General features: G+C 43.5%; 1 protein-coding gene across 1 annotated transcript in view; it reads left to right on the top strand.

Annotated features, from left to right (window-relative positions):
• LOC124594679 (hatching enzyme 1.2-like) overlaps nucleotides 1-25,553 on the top strand; it is a 115,626-nt gene that overhangs the window by 70,148 nt on the left and 19,925 nt on the right. The window contains exons 7-8 of the mRNA XM_047133049.1: nucleotides 661-836; nucleotides 17,638-17,706. Coding sequence (XP_046989005.1) covers nucleotides 661-836; nucleotides 17,638-17,706 — 245 coding nt within the window. The remainder of the gene's footprint in view (nucleotides 1-660; nucleotides 837-17,637; nucleotides 17,707-25,553) is intronic.

The raw sequence follows: 25,553 nt of genomic DNA, 5'->3' as shown, positions 1-25,553 counted from the left end.
AGCACGACAGTTATGTAATGTTAGCTGCATAGCTTCAGGCGAAATTTCTCACCAGGCCCTCGTACTTGGCGGCAGACACTATTTTCTAGACAACTTTACGCACTCACTGCGAGCTCAGAAATGAGAAGAGCGACGTGATGCTAACTGGGGTTATACTAGAGACACTACCCAACACATTTGTGCAAAGCTTTATCGGATTTTCATAGTCGTTTCCATTTCGCGACCGATCGGAGCTTACTTTCTGAACGCCCCTCGTATATCCGGACTGAGAATACGTTCACGGATTCTGCAGCAAATTAAGATAGGGATATTGGTCTGTAATTTTGCGGGTCTATTCGTTTACCCTTGTTATATACTGAAGTCACCTGCACTTTTTTCCAGTCGCTTGGGACTTCGTGCATGGCGAGCGATTCACGATAAATGCAAGCTAGGTAAGGGGCCTATGCCGCCGAGTTCTCTCTGTAAAACAGAGAGTGCTCCATCTTGACCTGGTGATTTTCTGTAACTCCGCTTCTGAACCTTTCTTTAATTTATGGTTTGGTCTGCGAAACGCAGGTTGAGTAGTAGAGGAGACATGGTAAGACTTGATTACAGGTTTAAGAGGCGGAAACTGCCAGCAGCGCTACGGCAAGTAACTCTGGTCTCTGTGCGCTGTGGCAGGTGCAGCAGCCTGATCGGGCGCGTGGGCGGCGAGCAGACGGTGAGCCTGGGTCCCGGCTGCGTGTACAAGGGCGTCGTACAGCACGAGCTGATGCACGCCCTCGGCTTCTGGCACGAGCACAGCCGCGCAGACCGCGACGCCTACGTCACCGTGCTGCTGCGCAACGTCGTCCCAGGTAGGGATGGCAGTTACTGCTGAAATAACCGGTTTTGGACTATATCGGGTTTTTCAACACCAGTTTCTTTTGAGCTAAACTCCGTTCTAACAGGCGTTGAAGGCCCAACGGTACCATCCGATCGCCGTGTCATCCTCAGACCATAGGCGTCACTGGATGCGGATATGGAGGAGCATGTGGTCAGCACACCGCTCTCCCGGCCGTCTTCAGTTTTAGCGACCGGCGCCGCTGCTTCTCAGTCAAGTAGCTCTTCGATTGGCCTCACAAGGGCTGAGTGGACCCCGCTTGCCAACATTGCTCGGACGGTGGCCTATCCAAGTCAAGTGCTAGACAGCACTTAACTTCGGTGATCTGACGGGTACCGGTGTTACCAATGTGACAAGGTCGTATGTAACGCGAAGGAACTACGCTGCTGGCCACTAAAATTGCTACACCGAGAGAAATGAAGTTGATAAACGGGTAATCATTGGACAAATATATTAGACTAGAACTGACATTTGATTACATTTTCACGCAATTTGGGTGCATAGATCCTGAGAAATCAGTACCCAGAACAACCACCTCTGACCGTAATAAAGTCCTTGATACGCCTGGGCATTCAGTCCAACAGAGCTTGGATGGTGTGTACAGGTACAACTGCCCATGGAGCTTCAACACGATACCACAGTTCATCAAGAGTAGTGACTGGCGTATTGTGACGAGCCAGTTGCTCGACTACCATTGACCAGACGTTTTCGATTGGTGAGAGATCTGGAGATTGGGCTGGCCAGGGCAGCAGTCGAACATTTTCTGTATCCAGAAAGGCCCGTACTTGACCTGCAACATGCAGTTGTGCATTATCCTGCTGATATGTAGGGTTTCGCAGGGATCGAATGAAGGGTAGAGTCATGGATCGTAACACATCTGAAATGTAACGTCTACTGTTCAAAGTGCCGTCAATTTCGAACAAGAGATGATCCAGACCTGTAACCAATGGCACCCCATACCATCGCCAGTATGGCGATGACGAATACACGCTTCCAATGTGCGTTCACCGCGATGTCGCCAAACAGGGATGCGACACTCATGATTCTGTAAACAGAACCTGGATTCATCCAAAAAAAAAATTGACGTTTTGCCATTCGTGCACCCAAGTTCGTCGTTGAGTACACCATCGCTGGCGCTCCTGTCTGTGATGCAGCGTCAAGCGTAAAAGCAGCCATGGTCTCCGAGCTGATAGTCCATGCTGCTGCAAACGTCGTCGAACTGTTCGTGCAGATGGTTGTTGTCTTGCAAACGTCCCCATCTGTTGACTCAGGGATCGAGACGTGGCTGCACGATCCGTTTCAGCCATGCGGATAAGATGCCTGTCATCTCGGCTGCTAGTGATACGAGGCCGTTGGGATCCAGCACGGCGTTCCGTCTTACCCTCCTGGACCCACCGATTCCATATTCTGCTAACAGTCATTGGATCTCGACCAACGCCAGCAGCAATGTCGCGATACGATAAACCGCAATCGCAATAGGCTGCAATCCAACCTTTATCAAAGTCGGAAACATGATGGTACGCATTTCTCCTCCTTACTCGAGGCATCACAACAACGTTTCACCAGGCAACGCCGGTCATCTGCTGTTTGTGTACGAGAAATCGGTTGGAAACTTTCCTCAATTCAGCACGTTGTAGGTGTCACCACTGGCGCCAACCTTGTGTGAATGCTCCTAAAAGCTAATCATTTGCATATCACAGCATCTTCTTCCTGTCGGTTAAATTTCGCGTCTGTTGTACGTCTCCGTGGTGTAGCAATTTTAATAGCCAGTAGTATAAGTTTTCTCTTCGTATTATGTCACAAGTTTGTTGTGGGTCCTTCTGTTTCTAACCTTTTAAAGCGAATCGAGCATTGTGCTTCACTCATACTGCACTTTGTAAAATATTTGCAGTGAAGGGGTGGTCACGTTCTGTAATACATCTGATGTCTGATGACGACAATGAGAAACTAACATATAGACTAGAGAGGGCTAGTCTTCCACACTGCATGTAGACGCCCAACATCTAATAGGCCACGCCACATGTTAACACGTATGTAATTGTCTAAGAAGTGCTCTGTCAGTTCTTATGCCATTTGTTTGTTGCTCGTTTCGGTCATCATTCTTATTAAAATAGCACTGAAAAACACCGGTTATTCAGAACTAAAATACCGTTATCGGTTTTAACTGGTCGCTTCTTTTCCATTCCTAGTCCCATGCCGTCGGGGCATTTGAAGCGTGCGACTCTTCACAATACACTACACGCTACCAGTCAGTGTTCAGTTTCTGCGTTGTCTGGCCAAATGAAGATGTGCAGCTTTATGTACCTACTGTCTCTCTCTCTCTCTCTCTCTCTCTCTCTCTCTCTCTCTCTCTCTCTCTCTCTCTCTCTCCGTCACACACACACACGCCGGCCGAAGTGGCCGTGCGGTTAAAGGCGCTGCAGCCTGGAACCGCAAGACCGCTACGGTCGCAGGTTCGAATCCTGCCTCGGGCATGGATGTTTGTGATGTCCTTAGGTTAGTTAGGTTTAACTAGTTCTAAGTTCTAGGGGACTAATGACCTCAGCAGTTGAGTCCCATAGTGCTCAGAGCCATTTGAACCATTTTGAACACACACACACACACACACACACACACACACACACACACACACACACACACACACACATAAACGCATGAATACCACCCACCCACGCAAATCCTACACAGAGACCTACGTAAGGAACAGAAGTCGTAAGAATTCGAACTACAAACGCAGGAATTTGCTAACAAGGTACACAGAGCACACGAGAGCTCTAAAGAGTGACATCACACATTCCACTTTCTCAGGGCACTTAATAACTGTAAACCACCACCCAATTATTCAATATTTTCAAAATTCGCTCACGATACAGCTTGCCAACATTAAGATGGAGTAATATATTAATTATGACCAATCTGAAAAGGTATAATTACTGGATATAAAGTCCGCTTTTTATGCATAACACAGTTTCTTCATGTGACCGAAACATGTTTCACCACATCTGTGCCATCGTCTGTTGGTTTTCTTTACTGAAATCCGTTTTCCCTTTTGAAATATGTTCACATTTCACAGATTTAAATAAAGAAAACCCACTGACAGTTCGCAGTAATGGTGTGTTGGATGATACGCCAGAACTTCGATACATAGGCGCTTCATTTTCGACATTTTAGTTACCTGACCATAATTATGCATTTATAAACCTTTTCCAGTGTTCATTATGCCTGACATCTTTTTACTTATTTTGACTTCAGACGCTAATTTATACTTGGATATAATCTCCAGAGCTGTGTGTACTGCTTCGCTTCGGATCAAGAAGCCTATGAGGTCTGCATACGCATTACACACAATTTTTCCGTTTCATATGTAATCCTTGTAATTTTTCTGATATAGTGGTGAGCAACGATTCGACAGTAACGGCGACAAGTGCCGTGGAGATCGAGCATCCCTGTCGCGTGGAGTCGTTTCTCTTTATCTCTGAGTTAGTTGTCCATTGACTATTATTTGGCTATACCACTACATAAAATATGATACTGGTTAATCGGCACGGCAGACACAACGTGCGAAGATGGTGATAAGCAAAAATTTCTCTATCAAACGCTTGCTCTAACTCGGGGAAGACCATTGCGCACTTCATTTGAAAAGGTTCTAAGGTTGATGTTATATCTCCGTATTCACAAATATTATGGAGGATTTTCTTGTCTCTTCCGAAGTTCGTTTGGTACCGCCCAGGCTGTTGTGTCCATCGCCGTTTGCAGCCTTTTCACTAAGAGCTGCACCATAATTTTGTAGTCGCCATTCAAGAGGCTCATTGCCTTTAGACTCCCAACTGTTTTTTCCTCTCTTTTTTTCGGTACTGAGACTATCATTTTCTCTAAGAGCACAGTCGGGATTCCACTGTTTACATTTATTATCTCATTACACGTGCACAGCAGTTAAGTGTTTGTGTTTTGGACTTTGTAAGATAGCGTCTTCGACCTCGTCCTCATCAATTTCCATAGTGAAGTTTTCTATTTCTTCGGCACCGAATGCTCTTCGTTCGTTGCTTGTTAGTACCTACTGAGCATCTTCATCAGAGAATTGTCTGGTCTTTGGTACTATGAGTTGGTTGAATATGGCTGTCCCAATTTCGTCTTGTGTCGTGAGCATTTTCCCATCGTTTAGTTTAATTTTAGTGAATATTACCGCATTTGTTCTTTTAGTCTGTCGTAACAAATGGTGTATCGACATTTAATCTTTGTCTGTCTTGCCCGCGCTCTAGATCTTATTTTGTTGCCTTTTGTTTGTTGCCACTTCAGTGTTATTAGTTTTACTATAATTTGTTTTATCATCGCATAATTTCCTATTATTTGTTCTTCTGAAAGGTGCAGATCTCTGAGGCAATTATAATAGAATTCCGTCGTCTTTCTAAGCCACATACTTTTATCTCTTGAATAACACATGATAATCCAAGTTGTGTGTCATACCTCAATTCCTAAGTATCAGTCAACTGTAGTTCGCGGATTAGACCGTCTAATTACGTCGATTTGTTAAGGTTGGGTGTTTGGTCCCTAAGACTGAATACCCGGTTAAACTCTCCTGCGAGGATAATTTTTTCTTGAATTCTGCGCATTTTTTAAGGCTCAGTGTTTGGTCCTTACGACTGAGTTGCTGTTACTGTGGTCTTCAGTCCCAAGACTGATTTGGTGCAGCTCTCCGTGCCGCTCTATCGCTTACGAACCTCTTCATCTCTAAATAACTCTTGCAACCTACGTCCTTCACAATGTTATTATTGTACTTTCCTCTTGGTCTCCCACTACGATTTTTATCCCCTTCAATACTAAACAGATGATCCAGTGATGCCTCAGAATGTGTCCTATCAAATCCCTTCTTTTGACCAGGTTGTGACACTAATTTCATGTCTCCCCAATTCTGTTCAGTACCTCCTCATTAGTTTCGTGATCGGCTCACCTAATCTTCTACAGTCTTCTGTAACACCACGTTTCGAAAGCGTATATTCTCCTTTTGTCTAAACTGTTTATCCTCCATGTTTCATTTCCACACATGGCTACACTCCAGACAAAAATCTTCAGAAGAGACGTCCTTACACTTGAATCTATATTCGATGTTAACAAATATCTTTTCTTGAGAAACTCTTTTCTTGCCATTGCCAGTCTACATTTTATATACTCTCTACTTCGGCGTTCATTGTTTTGCTGCCCAAGCAGCAAAAGTCATCCACTACTTTAAATGTCTCATTTCCTAATCTAATTCCTTCCAATCCATATGTGGCATACAGCAAACCAGTGCTTAACAGTATTGGTTAAAAACAGTCTTGGTTGCAATTTTAGTTTTTTTTATTTTCCAACGACGCGTTTCGCCTTATTTAGGCATCTTCAGGTTATCTTTTCAGGTGGATGCGAGTGACACCAAGATCTGCATAACGCGTTCCCGTTCACAGGAGCGAGTAACAGAATAAAATGGGGGCTCAGGTAGTAAGCATAATACACCACAGCGTCGTGTGCTAGTACCATAAATAAAATTAAAAAAGCTAAAAAACTAAAATTGCAACCAAGACTGTTTTTAACCAGTACAATAATCTAATTCCCTTAGTATCTCCTGACTCAATTAGCCTACATAGCATTACCCTTGTTTTGCTTTTTTTTATGTTCATCTTACATCCTCTTCTCAAGACTGTCCATCCGTTCAACTGCTTTTCCAAGTCTTTTACTGCCTCCGACAGAATTACAATGTCATCGGCAAACCTCAAAGTTTTTGTTTCTTCTCCCTGAACTTTAATTCCCATCCCAAATTTTTCTTTGACTTCCTTTACTGCTTGTGCAGTGTACAAATTGAATAACATTGGGGGTAGGCTACAATCCTGTCTCACATCCTTCTCAACCGTTGCTTCCCTTTTATGCCCCCCTACTCTCTTAACTGCCGTCTTGTTTCTGCACAGGTTGTAAACAGTCTTTCGCTCCATGTATTTTGCCCCTTCCATCTTCAGAATTTCAAAGAAAGTATTTCAATCAACATATTCAAAACTATAAGTCTGAAAATGCTAAAACGTAGGTCTGTCATTCCTTAATATACCTTCTAAGATAAATCGTATGCTCAGTATTGCCTCGCATGTTCATATATTTCTCCGGAATCCAAACTGATCTTCCTCGAGTTTGGCTTCTACCAGTTTTTCCATTCTCCTGTAAGGAATTCGTGCTAGTATTCTGCAACCATGTCTTACTAAACTGATAGTTCGGTAATTTTCGCACCTGCCAGAAATTGCTTTCTTTGGAATTGTACTACATTCTACATCTACATCTACATCTATACTCCGCGAGCCACCTTACGGTGTGTGGCGGAGGGTACTTATTGTACCACTATCTGATCCCCCCTTCCCTGTTCCATTCACGAATTGTGCGTGGGAAGAACGACTGCTTGTAAGTCTCCGTATTTGCTCTAATTTCTCGGATCTTTTCGTTGTGATCATTACGCGAGATATATGTGGGCGGTAGTAATATGTTGCCCATCTCTTCCCGGAATGTGCTCTCTCGTAATTTCGATAATAAACCTCTCCGTACTGCGTAACGCCTTTCTTGAAGTGTCCGCCACTGGAGCTTGTTCAGCATCTCCGTAACGCTCTCGCGCTGACTAAATGTCCCCATGACGAATCGCGCTGCTTTTCGCTGGATCATGTCTATCTCTTCTATTAATCCAACCTGGTAAGGGTCCCATACTGATGAGCAATACTCAAGAATCGGACGAACAAGCGTTTTGTAAGCTACTTCTTTCGTCGATGAGTCACATTTTCTTAGAATTCTTCCTATGAATCTCAACCTGGCGCCTGCTTTTCCCACTATTTGTTTTATGTGATCATTCCACTTCAGATCGCTCCGGATAGTAACTCCTAAGTATTTTACGGTCGTTACCGCTTCCAATGATTTACCACCTATGGCATAATCGTACTGGAATGGATTTCTGCCCCTATGTATGCGCATTATATTACATTTATCTACGTTTAGGGAAAGCTGCCAGCTGTCGCACCATGCATTAATCCTCTGCAGGTCCTCCTGGAGTACGTACGAGTCTTCTGATGTTGCTACTTTCTTGTAGACAACCGTGTCATCTGCAAATAGCCTCACGGAGCTACCGATGTTGTCAACTAAGTCATTTATGTATATTGTAAACAATAAAGGTCCTATCACGCTTCCCTGCGGTACTCCCGAAATTACCTCTACATCTGCAGATTTTGAACCGTTAAGAATGACATGTTGTGTTCTTTCTTCTAGGAAATCCTGAATCCAATCACAAACCTGGTCCGATATTCCGTAAGCTCGTATTTTTTTCACTAAACGTAAGTGCGGAACCGTATCAAATGCCTTCCTGAAGTCCAGGAATACGGCATCAATCTGCTCGCCAGTGTCTACGGCACTGTGAATTTCTTGGGCAAATAGGGCGAGCTGAGTTTCACATGATCTCTGTTTGCGGAATCCATGTTGGTTATGATGAAGGAGATTTGTATTATCTAAGAACGTCATAATACGAGAACACAAAACATGTTCCATTATTCTACAACAGATTGACGTAAGCGAAATAGGCCTATAATTATTCGCATCTGATTTATGACCCTTCTTGAAAATGGGAACGACCTGCGCTTTCTTCCAGTCGCTAGGTACTTTACGTTCTTCCAGCGATCTACGATAAATTGCTGATAGAAAGGGGGGAAGTTCTTTAGCATAATCACTGTAGAATCTTAAGGGTATCTCGTCTCGTCCGGATGCTTTTCCGCTACTAAGTGATAGCAGTTGTTTTTCAATTCCGATATCGTTTATTTCAATATTTTCCATTTTGGCGTCCGTGCGACGGCTGAAGTCAGGGACCGTGTTACGATTTTCCGCAGTGAAACAGTTTCGGAACACTGAATTCAGTATTTCTGCCTTTCTTCGGTCGTCCTCTGTTTCGGTGCCATCGTGGTCAACGAGTGACTGAATAGGGGATTTAGATCCGCTTACCGATTTTACATATGACCAAAACTTTTTAGGGTTCTTGTTTAGATTGTTTGCCAATGTTTTATGTTCGAATTCGTTGAATGCTTCTCTCATTGCTCTCTTTACGCTCTTTTTCGCTTCGTTCAGCTTTTCCTTAACAGCTATGATTCGACTACTCTTAAACCTATGATGAAGCTTTCTTTGTTTCCGTAGTACCTTTCGTACATGATTGTTATACCACGGTGGATCTTTCCCCTCGCTTTGGACCTTAGTCGGTACGAACTTATCTAAGGCGTACTGGACGATGTTTCTGAATTTTTTCCATTTTTGTTCCACATCCTCTTCCTCAGAAATGAACGTTTGATGGTGGTCACTCAGATATTCTGCGATTTGTGCCCTATCACTCTTGTTAAGCAAATATATTTTCCTTCCTTTCTTGGCATTTCTTATTACACTTGTAGTCATTGATGCAACCACTGACTTATGATCACTGATACCCTCTTCTACATTCACGGAGTCGAAAAGTTCCGGTCTATTTGTTGCTATGAGGTCTAAAACGTTAGCTTCACGAGTTGGCTCTCTAACTATCTGCTCGAAGTAATTCTCGGACAAGGCAGTCAGGATAATGTCACAAGAGTCTCTGTCCCTGGCTCCAGTTCTGATTGTGTGACTATCCCATTCTATACCTGGTAGATTGAAGTCTCCCCCTATTACAATAGTATGATCACGAAACTTCTTCACGACGTTCTGCAGGTTCTCTCTGAGGCGCTCAACTACTACGGTTGCTGATGCAGGTGGTCTATAGAAGCATCCGACTATCATATCTGACCCACCTTTGATACTTAACTTAACCCAGATTATTTCACATTCGCATTCGCTAATAACTTCACTGGATATTATTGAATTCTTTACTGCTATAAATACTCCTCCACCATTGGCGTTTATCCTATCCTTGCGGTATATATTCCATTCTGTGTCTAGGATTTCGTTACTGTTCACTTCCGGTTTTAACCAACTTTCCGTTCCTAATACTATATGCGCACTATTTCCTTCAATAAGAGATACTAATTCAGGAACCTTGCCCTGGATACTCCTGCAGTTTACCAATATTACGTTGACTTTTCCTGTTTTTGGTCTCTGAGGACGGACGTTCTTTATCAACGATGATAATGTCCTCTCTGGTAAGCCGTCAGGTATTTTATCGTTTCGCCCAAGGGGGGGTCCCTCTAACCTAAAAAACCCCCGTGTGCACGCCACACGTACTCTGCTACCCTAGTAGCTGCTTCCGGTGTGTAGTGCACGCCTGACCTGTCTAGGGGGGCCCTACAGTTCTCCACCCAATAACGGAGGTCGATGAATTTGCAACCATTATAGTCGCAGAGTCGTCTGAGCCTCTGGTTTAGACCCTCCACACGGCTCCAAACCAGAGGACCGCGATCGACTCTGGGCACTATGCTGCAGATATTAAGCTCAGCTTGCACTCCGCGTGCGATGCTGGTTGTCTTCACCAAATCAGCCAGCCGCCGGAAGGAACCAAGGATGGCCTCAGAACCCAAGCGGCAGGCGTCATTCGTTCCGACATGTGCTACTATCTGCAGCCGGTCACACCCAGTGCGTTCAATAGCTGCCGGAAGGGCCTCCTCCACATTACGGACGAGACCCCCCGGCAAGCACACCGAGTGCACACTGGCATTCTTCCCCGACCTACCCGCTATTTTCCTAAGGGGCTCCATAACCCGCCTAACGTTGGAGCTCCCTATAACTAATAGGCCCGCCCTCTGTGACTGTCGGGACCTTGCCGGAGAATCGGCCACTGGCCCAACAGGCGAGGCATCCTGTGGTGGCTCGGAAACGATGTCATCACCACTAGGAAGCACCCCGTACCTGTTGGAAAGGGGTAAGGCAGCTGCCACGCGGCCAGATCCCACCTTCGCCTTTCGGCCAGGCACGCGCGAGCCCACCACTGTCCGCCATTCACCCTGGAGTGATGGCTGACCGGTAAGATGCTCACTGCCGGAAGACGCAGCGACATCAGGGGTTCCATGCGATTCCAAGGCCACCGAAGTAGGCATAGGTCTCACCACAGTTGCCCCAACGCCACTACGAGCCGACGCCTGCGCCTCGAGCTCGATGAGCCTAACAGACAAAGCCTCCACCTGCCCCCGAAGAGTGGCCAATTCTCCTTGCGTCCGCTCACAACAACCACAGTCCCTACACATGACTATGTTTACCCTACAAGCGAACGGTGTACTCGCCTTATTAGCAGCAGGAAATCGAAGTGCTCTCTCACTGACGGTCTAACCGACACTGAGCTGTTCTAACCAAACAAACAAAAGCCTGTACGATACGAGGGTCGATAGCAACGGCGATAATGTACACTACACTGTTATTAAAATAAAAGGTTGTGTCTAGTAGGCACTCAAACACGCAAGAAATTACAAAAATAAAATAGTAACTACCCAGACAACTGAAAATAAGTTGTACCTGTTTGAAGCTCGTAAAAATGTGTAACAAGCGAACGGTGTACTCGCCTTATTAGCAGCAGGAAATCGAAGTGCTCTCTCACTGACGGTCTAACCGACATTCTTCTTGAAGTCTAAGGGTATTCTGCCTGTCTCACACATTTTGCACACCAGATGGAAGAATTTTGTCACGTTTGGTTTTCCCAAGGCTATCAGGAGTTCTGACGGAATATTCTCTACCCCCGGGGCATTGTTTCGACTTACCATAGATCTTTCAGAGCTCTGTCAAATTCTTCTCATAGTATGATATCTGCCATCTCATTCTCATCTACGTCCACTTCCTTTTCTGTAATATTGCCATCAGGTTCATCTCGCATGTATAGAACCTCTATATACTCCTTCCATCTTTCAGTTTCCCTTCTTTGCTGAGGACTGGCCTTCCATCTGAGCTCTTGGTATTCATACAGCTGCTTCTAAATCCTTCCATCTGGTCTCTGTCCACTCTGTTTTGGCCATTTTTCACTTCCCCTCAATCTCATTTTTTAAACGTCTGTATTCGCTTTCGCCTGCTTCAGTTGCAATATTTTTGAAATTTCTCTTACTATCAATTAAATTAATTATTTCTTGTGTTACCCAAAGATTTATACTAGGCCTTGTCTTTTCATGTATTTCACCCTCTGTTGCCTTCACTACTTTATCTCTTAAAGCTACGCATTCGTCTTCTACTGTACTCTTTCTTTTTCTACTCAACTATTGCCTAATGCTCCCTCTGAAACTCTCAACAACCTCTGGTACTTTCAACTTATCTAGGTCCCATCTCCTTACTTTCCTACCCAATTGCAATTTCTTCAGTTTTAATCTATTGTTCATAACCAATAAATTGTGGCCAGAGCCCACGTCTGTTCCTGGAAATGCCTTAAAATTTAAAATCTGGTTCCTAAATCGCTATCTGACCATTGTATAATAAATCTGAAAACTTCCGGTGTCTCCAGGTCTCTTCCACATGTACAACCTTTATGTATGATTCTTAAACCAAGCGTTAGCGATGATTAAATTATGCTCTGTGCAAAATTCTACCAGGTGGCTTCCTCTTTCATTCCTTTCCTCCAGTCCACGTTCACCTACTATTTTTCCTTTTCTTCTCTTTCCTGCTACCGAATTACAGTTCCCCGTTTCAATTTGATTTTCACCTCCTTTAACTATCTGAATAATTTCTACACAGTTACAAGTCTCCTGCAAATATGATATTTCCATAAGATTTTCCGAAAGAAGGAACTGTTTCATCTTTAAAGAGCTCCGCTCTCTTGTGCATATTATTACTTCTGGACTGTGCACAGATATCGTTGATTTTGCTTTTGTTGAAGGTACCGGCGATTCCTCTACTGTCTGGGAGCTGTTCTGTTTCTTGTAATGGCATTCCTCCTCTCTCGAGGGTGGCCATGTCCATTGTTTCCTGGTTTCATTATGCTATTACAGTCCCTTAGTTTTTCTAATTGGATATACGCTACTTTCTGCAGCAAGGCTATGTCTATTTCTGCAGAGAATAAGAAATCTTGCAGATTATTTAATTGTAACGCTGAATGTACTTCAATGATATTTACTGTCTCAACTCTATTCGCTTGTAATTAGTTTATGTAGTGTTTCTCTTGTGTAGTTGATACTCGCCGTTGTAGAGACGCTTTGGTGCTTCTCTTTCTGATTTCCGTTCCATTGAAGTGTTGTCCTCTCTCAGCACTAGTGTATTCGTTGGCAGGCTTATTGTTTCAGGTTTCTCCATCACATCTGCATCCTCGTCGTTTTCCTCAGTTTCGTCTGCACACTCCCCTGTGAACGTTGTTTTCGATTGTTTCTTTGTTACTGCCGTTCTCTTTATGGTCAGGGGCGAAGCTTTTCATTCCTGCAAACATTTTGCCAGTTGCACTTAAGGAGGAAAGTCTTTCTTCACTCTGAATTGCTTTTAGCACACCCATTGTCATATTGTCTTTGTCAGAGGTTTACTCGATCTGTTTGTTTCCGACTCTTTTAGCTTTACATCAGTGCAGTGTCTGAATTTACAGTTTCGGTGGAGTTCGACCACTGTTGCATTCACATATTGCGACTACCAGTATACAACGGCTACACGATTTACTAGAGTCCCGATTCGGCACAAATTTTCATATGTTAGTAGTAGTTCGTGTAGCCGTTGTAAAGTCGTATCTGCAATTTACGAATGCATTTCGTAGACTTTTAGCTTCCTCGCATAGTGGTTCAGCCATGTGTTCAGTGCCTTGGTGGGCTATACGCCGCTTCTAATTCTTCTTCTTTCTTGTAGACGAACTTCCGGTGATGTTTTCAGATTCTGTTGTGGCAGGTTTTGATTGCTGGCTCGGGTTGTGATCTTCATCAGAGACAGTATCGGATTCTTTCTTCTCTTCTGCTTGTAGTTGAGCTTAGGTAGCTGTGGAGGAGGATATTAGTGTTTAACGTCCCGTCGACAACGAGGTCATTAGAGACGGAGCGCAAGCTCGGGTGAGGGAAGGATGGGGAAGGAAATCGGCCGCGCCCTTTCAAAGGAACCATCCCGGCATTTGCCTGAAGTGATTTAGGGAAATCACGGAAAACCTAAATCAGGATGGCCGGAGACGGGATTGAACCGTCGTCCTCCCGAATGCGAGTCCAGTGTGCTAACCACTGCGCCACCTCGCTCGGTTTAGGTAGCTGTGTTTGTTTCTGTGTCGTGCTTCTTAGGCGGTGGTGTCTCTTTTTCGGCTCACTGATTTCTAAGAGTAAAAAAAAGGAGAAAGGAAGATTCCACGAGTAGTTCTTGCCAAAGAACGGTTCATTTACAATCTCATCTGGAGTCCCAGTGCCGGAGTAGTGATCTCCTGCTGCTGCTGCGTAGGTTAACGGCAGTGTAGTCATAACTGGGAGTTTCACACACCATCGCCAACTGGAAGCTGGGCAGCTCTGCACCGACACCATTTACAGCTGGAAATTTGTGGGCAGGGACCACTTCTAGACGAAGTTGTTTATCCCCTTGCTATATGGGGAAATCGCTGCATTTATTTGCTTAGCGCTTATTTCAAATGGAAGTTAGAAGATCCGGATAGTGCGAAGAATAGGACGTGCATGGATCACAGTAACTTTACTCGCGTTTCCATCGCTACATTTGAATTTCATTGTCCCCTCCACAAAATTCAACCATTTTGTCACAGAGCTCAGTATTGTTCAGCTTTGCGTACCCCAACGCGTTTCACAAGTGAATCATGGATGCGTACTATGTATTCAAAGGCGATTTTCATCGGTTCTTGGAGCTAGGATTCGGTCGCATAAAGTTACAGTCTAACTTTACTTTCAATATATGTACTCGCGTTGGTAGCGACATTATACTATTATACATCAAAAACTCCTTGAACTGAGTACTTGCTGTCTACAATAGCAAGGCGCTTAACTTTCCCATCGGAGTGTTGTTGACTGCAGACAGCAACGAGACGTGGCTGGTCTGCATACAACTGCTGCGACATGCAGACTGACTGACCACTCGTCTAGGGAAGACGGACAAGATGAGGATACTCTCCTAGCATTTGTTGATGTGGAGGAAGCTTTCGTTAGTCTGTGGTGAAATAGGGTATTCACCGTCCTTAGAAGATTGCGGCTAAAGTGTGGAGACAGACGAATAATACACAACGTATAAAAAACACATAGGTGTGATTATAGAAGGTAAAAAGAGACAGGTTCGCCTTAAGAAATCTGCCAGGATTACAGCTTATCACCGCTGTTGTTTAAATTGGGCGTCGAAGAATAAACAAACGAACTCAGGGAGCGTTTCATAACGCAAATTTAAAGTTCTGGGGGAATAGGTAACAACGCTAAGGTTTTCAGACGACATAGCATAGCCCCTCTGGCCACGTGTAAGGAAGACTTAGTTGTAGTGAACTCGAGAAATTATTTTCTGACATCACATACCATGAAAATTACCAATCAGGTGGCCCCACGTTGGGCGCCAAAAATGTAGCGAATTCGAGAAATTAAATGAAATAAAACACAAATGTTTCGTCATTAAGGGGTTCATGTATGAATGCAAGAGATTGCATATATGATGAAAACGTGAAACAAATGTATTTATTTTTGTGCTGTTTGTACAAACTAAAACAAAACTATGAATCTCAGTACCGCTATGACTGGGCTTGGACATGACTCAGTGATTAAGGGGAAGGAGGAGGGACGAAGCGTCTGACCATTATTCATTATCGTTCGTGGTGTAGTGCTGTCGGAGGCAGGAGCTGCGTCGGTGTGGCGTGTCGTGTCGGAGCTGTGCTGCGGGTGTCGGCTGCCCTCAACAGCAATCGCGGCGTTGTGGCGAGTCCCAGGTACTATATGCGCATTGTCTTCCCATAGTCGGCTGCGTGGCCGAAGCTGTACTATCACGGTGTCGGAAGGCGGATGTTCGCGCTGGCTGGAAGAGCGCCCATCCCTCTCGCTTCAGCGGAGTTTCCATGGCTCCCGCTTTTCGCTTCTCATCCATCTCTCAGCTCAACTCCTCTTCGAAACATTATTCCTTTCGGCGTGTCATTAGCGGACGAAATTTTCAATGCAGCCCAATGGCAGATTGCCGTTTCATTGACAGCCTTTCCGTGCAGGGTGGAAATTTTCTATCTGACGTGGTCTGGTGTGTGCCTCGTGAATTGGCATCTTTCTCACGATTTCACATTCTCAAGATGTTTTCTTGCATTCCGAGGCTGTTGGGAGAGCAGCTACACCACACTTCTTTATAACCGCTCTCTGTGTGTGAGCTCTGGACAGAATCATCTTTGGGCTCCGTCATTTACAAGCAATGTCCTCACTGTCGAGGAAAACATCTTCTTAAGAATGCTGGTTTCTTTCACACGCCTCCGTGCGCCGATTCCCCGCGCTTTTTGCACGTACCTTCCTGTGCCCGTGGGGTGCTGGAATTGTCGGCACATCCCTGTTTTCTAAGGCAGGTAAAATGACTGCCGCAAGGCCAGAAGAGCTCAGATGCTGTCGCGAATACATTCTTCACAGTTCCGTCCTAATGGCTGCAGATGTCCATCAGCTTTCGGCATGCTTCCCGTTGTCAGACGGGCCCTTCGCATCGTGTCCCTTCTTGAGCGAGGCGAGCACGTCAGCCCGGCTTCTTCCTGTGTGCTTGCAGACTGACTGCACCCGGCGACTCGCCCCAGGCAGTCCGACCCCTTCCTCTTCCACAGCCGCTCACGGCGCCTTGACGAAAGTGGCTGCGGTATTACATAGTAGAACACCTGTTGAAAGGAATGGACAGCATAGTTAGAGCGGAATGTGGCTTAAGGATAGACGGAGCGAAGTCGAAAGTGGTGAAGACTAGGAGAAAGGAGCACAATAACTTGCTTAACATCGGAACTGATAATGTCTCAGTTGTGGAAGTATCCTCCAGTCTACGAATCGAGATTTCACAGAGGACCAGAATCAATGAAGGTATGAGCAGTCAAATGGTGCAGAGGAAGAGAGCTTTCTTGTGTTAAAGAGCACTATTGATATCATATATTGATGTGTAATCGAGGAAGTTTCTGCAAGTGTACGTTATGAGCACAGAGTCGTGTGGAAGCTGATCCTGGTAGTCAACAGAATGGAGAACTGGAAGCATGTGAAGTGTGATGCTGTCGAAGACCGTTAAAAATTTAGTGGATGGACAACCTGCTAAAAGGAATATGTGAGGATAGAAGTAGATGGAGAACACCTACCAGAAGAAGAGACACGTTAGTGAGACATCCAAGAAGATTAACCTGCACTGGGAGGATCAGTGCAAGAGATAAACACCACAAGTAAACCGAGACTAAGAGAGATTACAGAGCTTGAGGGTATTTTTATTCTGTTGTTGCAACTACAAAAATGCGTGATTTGTTTCACCAGGCGCGTTTCGCTTTATTGAGGTAAAGCATCATCAGTGGTCTGTAGAAAGTTATTTATATTTTGATTTGCTTTTAGATCGAAAAACAGTTCGTTGTGTGGACATAGTGTCCGCAGTTGCTTTACAATTCTTGAGGGTATTTTTGTTCCGTCATTGCAAATCAAAATGTAAATAACGTAATTGCAGACCACTGATGATGATTTACCTCAATAAACTGAAACGCGTCTCGTGAAAGAAGTCACGCATTTTACGACAGAAGAAAAATACCCTCAAGAATTGTAAAGCAACTACGGACACTATGGCCATACAAATGAAGAATTTAGTGATGAAGAGGTCAACACAAGGTACGAAAGTGTAGGAAACACAGCATACCAGCCTAAACACTAATAACTTAAAAAACAATAGTCTAACTACTAATTACGCAAAGAGTGAGCATCATTATCTTTGCCTGTTTTACTTTGTCGCAGGTTTGGAGCACAACTTCCAGAAGTATAGTTGGCAGATGGTGCAAAGCCTCGGCCTGCCGTACGACACTGGTAAGTCTAGTATAAAAGCCTGACAGATGGCGGCGCTTTCATCTTACTGTGTAATATGATGTTTCCAAGTTATACACAGGATATATAACTAAGTATCAGCTTATGTGCACAGCTCTTACACAACGAGACAGAAAACAATCGCGTAGTGTCTTTAGTTTGTAAGGAATGATAGAGCTTAACATCCTGTCGATGGTATTAAAGGAGAAGCACCGATATTGCTGCCTCGGACCGAAAGGATACCTGCCGTGACTTTGTCGAAGAGCCGTTTGGCCATTCAATTTGGAAGTTTGTGGTAAGTTCCTATGGGACCAAACTGCTGAGGTCATCGATCCCTAGGCTTACACACCACTTAATCTAACGTAAACTAACTTACGCAAAGGACAACACACACACCCATGCCCGAGGGAGGACTCAACCCTCCGACGGGGGGAGTCGTGCAAGGCGCCCCAGACCGTGCGACTACACCGCGCGGCTCGGTCATTCACCTCAGGGTGTTAGAGACGTCGCGGTATACCGAATGTGCACGGCTGGGCAGCATTTCAAGCCTGCTCCTACAGAACTCTACTAATCGGTTACGGAATGTTCTGACCGATATTGTGCAACCATTTCCTGTGACACTTTTATTTCTTGTACTGTGAGTAACTAATATCATTATCTTCACTGGAGTGCGTTTATCGACGCATTTATTATTATGTTAAAAGAGAGAAATCTTTGAATCCTGCAGTTTTTCGCAATATTATGCTTGTATGTATTATGTATTTTTACACATAATTCTCAGTAGCGAGATATAAATGCTACTTAAGTCGTTATCTTGTAGGCTCATTCTAATCTGAAATTGTTTTCATGATGCCTCTTCTGGGAGGAGACAGCTGATAGGACGTAAGCAATTTTTTTTGTATGTGTAGACAAGGATGCTAAATAAGCTAGCCAGAATATCCAGAAATGTTAAAGATGTAATGAAACATCAGTGTACAGTGGAGTTAAGCTTTATTGTGTAACGGATGTTTCTGATACTAAATAGCTACCAAGTTACAATGTTTTATTACTACACCTTTCACACGTTCCTTAGAAGTGGAGTTCCCCAGATCGAACGGCTATAATCGAATAAAAATTATTTTAAAATATAAAGTTCTGTATGTTCCAAGTTCTGTATTCGGAGACAATCGAAATTTGATGGATAAAAAATGGACTTCAGAAGCATGAGTTGCTGGAAAAAAAAAATCCTTGTAAAAGGAGTAAGGTGCAGCAGATTCCCAAAACTCGAATGTTAGATATAGCGAAGTAAAAAGCTAAACATCTGCTTAAGACAATACCAGTTACCGCATGGAGTACTTACAAAATCATGTTTTCCAAAACAGTAGTTGCTTTGTTGTCGTACATTCTTCCCTTATTCGTCTTTGAAGTGCAAATGTGGATCTTCAATGAAGTGATTAAAACACAGCGGAAGTAAGCAATTTGCACGCCTGATACTCGAACATTCTACATAATTTTCGACGTATCGGGAGGGCAGTAGTACAGTAAGAAAAGCCACAATAATGACAATATCCAAATCCTTACCTCGATCTGTTCCATCTAACCAGACACAACTAAATGTAAAAGACGTAACGAGGAATATACTGAACACGTTGTTAACTAGACTGACATTTCTGGAATATCATATATCTATTATTTTGTCTGTTATCATTATTATTATTATGTACAGTTAATGTACTTCATCTATGGTAATGTAAACTTACTAAAATTAGTAAGTTATCGTTACAGTAGATGAAGTACGTTAACTAATAAATACTATTTCTACATGAATACATGATATTTCAGAAATGTTAATCTAGTTAACGCTGTGTACATTATATTCCTCGTTACGTCTTCATTATGCGAATAATGACTCCCCTCAGGAACGTAAGTCACCAGAATTAAACGAATCTGGAGAAGAAGTTGACTGGACTGGAGAAGAGCAGATACATATTAAAAATATCTACAATCCTCCGCTTGCGATCAAAGTTTTGCAGAGGGTTTCCATTGGTTTTCAGGTAACGACAGAATTGGAAACCCCTTCTCAAATATTCCCTACTGAGGATCGTTATGTCCCACTCGCAGCTTCACAACGGATGAGATGGGGAGGGAGGGGAAAGCTTTTCTGCTGCTACATCAGCCACTCACTAAAACATAAGTACCACAATTCTGCTGAAGAAAAATTTTGGCTATAATAATGATTACAAGAATTACTTAATAGTGATGTCTAGTGGTAATATCGAAATTGAGAAAACAACTAGGTTTGCGTACACTGGACAGATTTTCGACGAACGTTTTTCATTAATTTCTTGTCGCAGTTCACCTCTCAGAGGTCCTGCCTGCGCAAATGAACACATGCTTCCATTGTCGTCTCAAGGTCGCGCTCGGAATTACTGGTTCGTCTCTAGCTGAAGGAAAAGTTCTTACTCATCAATATTTGGCCGGTAAAGTGAAGCGAGTTGGTAGCGTACTGTTCCTGACTATCAACATTGGCGTCAATACCCTGGATCAAATCCAAAAGCTGTCTTCAGTGTCCCATGGGATGAGGGCAGGTGACACTATGATTGGGGACCTTTCAGTTGGATGGGGGCATTAAAGTCTATGGCCCCCTACTTCTTGGATTTTTATTTATAGAAATTTTATGTCATACGACTACTGTAATACTGTAAGTTTTTAATGTAACGTTATCACATATTTGCGGATGATATAGCTACGTTATCGGCTAATAATTAATTGCAGTGAATAATAATAATCATCTGATAGTGATTCTATTCCCCCTTGCGTTTGCAGATGCCAGTTTACTAATAAGTGAATGTAGTAAAACGTCATCGACTTGGATAGTACGTACAAAGATATTACAATAAAGGTACAGCCCTAAATTAGTCACGGGAGGTGAAAGCACATGGACATCAATAAATGGAGAACGAAAAGATGCCTCCAGTAGACAAGGATTTGAAATTCCAAAGAGCAGACAGCTGTAAATACATGAGAAGATTTTCAGTGAATGCAAAGCTGGAAAGCCGAAATTAAGGCAAGACAGTGAGCAGCGACGAATGGGTTGAACTATTTTAAAGAGAACAAGAAAGCAAACACTTTCTGATATTATGCAATTTTATTTATCCATAATCAGGTCTTCGGCTTCCTAGGTCATCATCAGTTGACTTGAATGCCGCAACCGGAGAATACGTGTCACATTCACTTCTGACACCAATCTCGGAGTCGGGATCGCGTTGTTCTCAGGAGGTCGAGGGCAGAGCGGGGGTGAGTTATCCTATAGAGGGCCGGGCCACCAATGAAACATCATTCAATTGACAATCATTTATTGGCTAGACTTTTACAATCCGTATTCTTCCCGGCGGTGCCTAGCAGCGACCGTACTGAGTCCGCTCTGCTTGAAAGCGCGGACAGCACGGATTGTAGCCTCGTTTTCTCAGCCTGTCAGTGCTCTTGGCTGATCTAGTGTTTAACTTCAGGGTTTCAGAGCGTTCCTTTATGCGAAGTTTGCCTCCTGAAAGGCGTTATTATGGCATCTCTAAGTAAAGTTACTATATTTAGCCTCATTACAGTAGCACGAAGCCCGCCCGGCTAGCCGCGCAATCTAACGCGCCGCTTCCCGGGCGGGAAGGCGTGCCGGTCCCCGTCCCCGTCCGGCGGATTAGTGTCGAGGTCTGGTGTGCCTGACAGCCTGTGGATGGTTTTTCAGGCGGTTTTCCACCGACCTCGGCGAATGCGGACTGGGTCCCCTTATTCCGCCTCAGTTACACTGTGTCGGCGATTGCTGCGCAAACACCATTTCCACATACGCATACACCATAATTATTCTACCACGCAAACATTTGAGGTTATACTCGTCTGGTATGAGACTTTCCAGGGGGATGGGGGGGGGGGGGGTCCAGTGGGGGCCGAACTTCACAGTAACCCTGGGTTCGGTGTGGGGCGGCGGTCGGTTGGGTAGGTGGACAGCTGCGGCCTGTTGTGGGGTTGTGAACCACTGAGGGCTACGGCGGGACGAAGCCTCTCCACCGTTTCTAGGTCCCCGGTTTAATACATACATAGATACATACAGGAGCACGTTCTGTCTGTTCCGTACTGTTTTTGAAGTGCTGAATCGGTTGTTCTTGGCATCCCTCTCTCACAGTCTGATGAAATCAGTTCACTGCTTATTCGTACTTCGGGTCACCCGTGTTGACATTGAATTAGGATGTCGTTGTGTACTCGGTAGACGGCAGAAACGCCCCACTTAGCCACCTCGTTTGGTCCGTAACAAAATTTTATACCTGCACTTATTTACCATTCTACTCTGAAACCAAATGAGGGGATTTACAAAATTCTAGGGAAAGAAATTTTACATTTACATTTGTAACACGCCCAGTACTGTCATTCTTCTCTGGTCATTGTTATTTGTGAGGGAGCTAGAAGTCATCACTACAAATAAAAGTACTGAATTGGTTCTTTCTGGCTTTCCCTCGCACGTTTCGTGTCAGGAACTCCATAGCTCTGATGGATAAAGCTAAACATATAATGTTTCATCCAGTTCCGAACTTCTAACACCACTAGTTTACTTATGAATTACCTACCGATGAGTGCGTTAATATATCTGCCGACTTTTTTTTCATATACCTTCAAGAAGTCCCATAGAATTAGATGACATAAGATTTGCTATTAAAAAATGCGTAAAACATAATTCTTTCCAGTCTGAGAACTCTTCTATAGATTGTCTCATAACCTACCCATGACTTTCCCTTTCAGTCTCACACTGTGTGAAATTTTCGTAGGTAACTTTGAACAAGTTTTCTCACATAAAGCACCCATGAAATGCAAAATTAAATACTGTCTCAGATATGGATAATGTGCTGTGCTAGTGTGCAGGTGCAACTCGACAATTAAAAACATTCTTTCAACATTAAATACCAATAAAATTCAATCATTGCACAATGAGCGATGAGGTTGTTCTATAAATTTCTCGAACTTTAATACAAACACCAACACAAAGAAACTCTTTTTTTGTATTTATAAAAAAACAGCGACATTATATTCGCTGCAAGCTAGCAGCACTCAGAAAATCACTAACATGTAGCTTTCCATTTCAAAGAGCATGGCCACATGTATCTGCTCCATTATATGAAAACTGCCTTCCGAAAATAATTGTGAACAATCAGACTCATTGTGCTCTGCAATGGCTATAGCTATGACCTGACTGATAATGTTGAAAGAATCAAATTTAATGAAACCCTACACTTCTGTACGCTGGGCAACATAAACCAGTGGGTAATGACAAAAACTGGTGCTCTGTTCCAGGAGTTGTCAAACTTTCATATAGCCTTACAAAAAAGGTAAAAATCTTGCAGTTACAGTCGTGCGTATTACAAGTAACATCGCGAAGGTAATATTCAAAATATTCAAATGTAATCCAAACCTTTGAGACAAAGTGGGGTATGTATGGTCGACTGCAAGAACTGGCGAAAATTATATGTTGATCTGACAGGCAGAGCTGTTATAATTTGGTTGTCAGAATATGAGAGTAGCTGGATCCTAGGGAAAATAGATTTAACTTTTGCGAAAATATGTTTTACCAGAAAAGGGTCATATGATGTATACTGTGAGTTTCTAGACACCGTTAAGAGGTGACATTAATGGAAATACTCGAAGTCAATGAAAATGTGGCACAGAACGCGAGGTTACTTTTTTTCTTCTCTGTTAAATTCTTCTTTGTAATTTGTTAATGTTATGCCTTTACTTGTAAAAACTCCGAATCTGTAAAATCTGTGTACGTCACACGCCATTTTATTCGAAGTTGAGACGTTTTGTTTTCACTCGATGCTGGCCTAAGAAACCGAAAACCGGATTGTGAACAAATAAATAACAGTAGCAGAACATCAAGTAAGTGTTTACAATTTCATTATGCTTGTCACACTATACGAGGTACCGACGAAGATGTAATTTAATGTCCACAATAATGTTTCTGTATAAGATAACTTCACATTGCTTATAATGTACAGTGACTGGAGAAATTAACGGCCAAGGCGCCCTGCCGGTAATGAATCCAACAACAAATGTTTAGAAAAGCGAGGAAAAGCTATATGATTTGACTGGAGCTAGTAACAATCCAAAATCTGGATTAAAAGGAAAATATTTTCTTTATCTCACTTATTTTAGTAAGCAGCACTAACAAAAGTCATATTAAAGTGTACTTTACAGAGTAAGATGACGTTATGATTAAGGTAATGGACTCATAGTCGGAAAGAGTAAGTTCAAATCTTCAGCCACCCTCCAAGATGCAGGATTTCGCGGCATCCCTAACTCACTTACTTGAATGGCGGAATGGTTCCTTTAAAACATTCTCAGCCAATAACCCGCTCCATCGTCATGTAATGCGACCACACGTTCCATCTTCAATTACTTAGAGATCGATAGGGCGTTAAACTCTGAATGAGTGCCCAGTGGCGCAGCCGGTGTAAACCACGGGGAAACGCCTACGTGGCGCGCCACCACACTGCCGACGTCTCCCCTTTCGCAGTTGCTCAGTCTGCTTATTCCCTTATTGAGTTCAACATGACTTTATAATGAAGTAAAAGGTGCACATTTCAGTCATTGTTTTTTCAAGCAATTCACAGCATGGAACAACACACTCTCCAAAATCGCTCTGTTTACAACAGTAACACGATGCCGTTTTCACTGTTTTATTGCTGATAACTGTTGTGTTGTAATCAACAAAATACTAAACACAGAATGTACTGTTTACATTTAGTTACGTTGGCGTACTTGGCCTCCACCTACAAGTCGAGAATAAGACAAAAACATCTCCTTACCAAGGAAATGTAGGTCTTACGATACTCTCGCTCAGCACAGTCCAATGAGAGTCTCTTCTTGATATCCTTCTCAGCACCCTTTATATTTGATTGCCCTCTAGCACAATCCCTTATTCTATTTCTTCTTCTCCTCTTTCCTATTTCCTACTTTAGCCCTTCCTCATTTCTTTCAGTCGCCATAAAACCGAGTCCAGACGGAAACTGCATCCGGGGCACGTCCCCCCCCCCCCCCCTCCCCCCGGCTTCTATAATTTAGATAAGCCACTGCCCTGAATCGTTTCACTTCTTAGTCAAACGGGCCATACGCACTTTGTCACCGACTGATTCCAATTATTATGGGAGCCTGTTGTTGAAGGTATGCTGCAGCGTAATGCGCTCTTTGCTCAGAGATATAAGACAAGCCTCCCAAACACATGACCCCTCTGCCAGTCTTTCGTAAATGATTGCAGCTGTTCATTCCATACATGTGATGGCTATCGTTTTTTTCATAAGTGGATAGATACCTGTGAAGTGACTATAATGATGCTCAGTTAAATAAATTGTGACCTATATGAAGGCTGCGAATATAATTTTGTGGTCTGGATAGTTAGTCATTGCACAAAAATGTCACAGGATGTGCATATGCAGAGACCAAACGAAATATAACAAAAGTTTGGTTATAAATAATATAATATAATAATATTACCTCTTGTTTCCATAAAACAGCAACTTACGAGATTTTGAATGAACTAAATAGAAACTTCCTGGCAGATTAAAACTGTGTGCCGGACCGAGACTCGACCTCGGGACCTTTGCCTTTCGCGGCAAGTGTTCTACCGGCAGAGCTACCCAAGCACGACTCACGCCCTGTCCTCACAGCTTTACTTCTGCCAGTACCTCGTCTCCTACCTTCCAAACTTTGCCCGCGAAAGGCAAAGGTCCCGAGTTCGAGTCTCGGTCCGGCACACAGTTTTAATCTGCCAGGAAGTTTCATATCAGCGCACACTCCGCTGCAGAGTGAAAATCTCATTCTGGGAACTAAATAGA

The sequence above is a fragment of the Schistocerca americana genome, chromosome 1, assembly GCF_021461395.2.
Source record: "Schistocerca americana isolate TAMUIC-IGC-003095 chromosome 1, iqSchAmer2.1, whole genome shotgun sequence".
Classification (NCBI taxonomy): Eukaryota; Metazoa; Arthropoda; class Insecta; order Orthoptera; family Acrididae; genus Schistocerca; species Schistocerca americana.
Note: the sequence above shows the minus strand (reverse complement) of the source record. Positions and strands in the feature narration are given on the sequence as shown.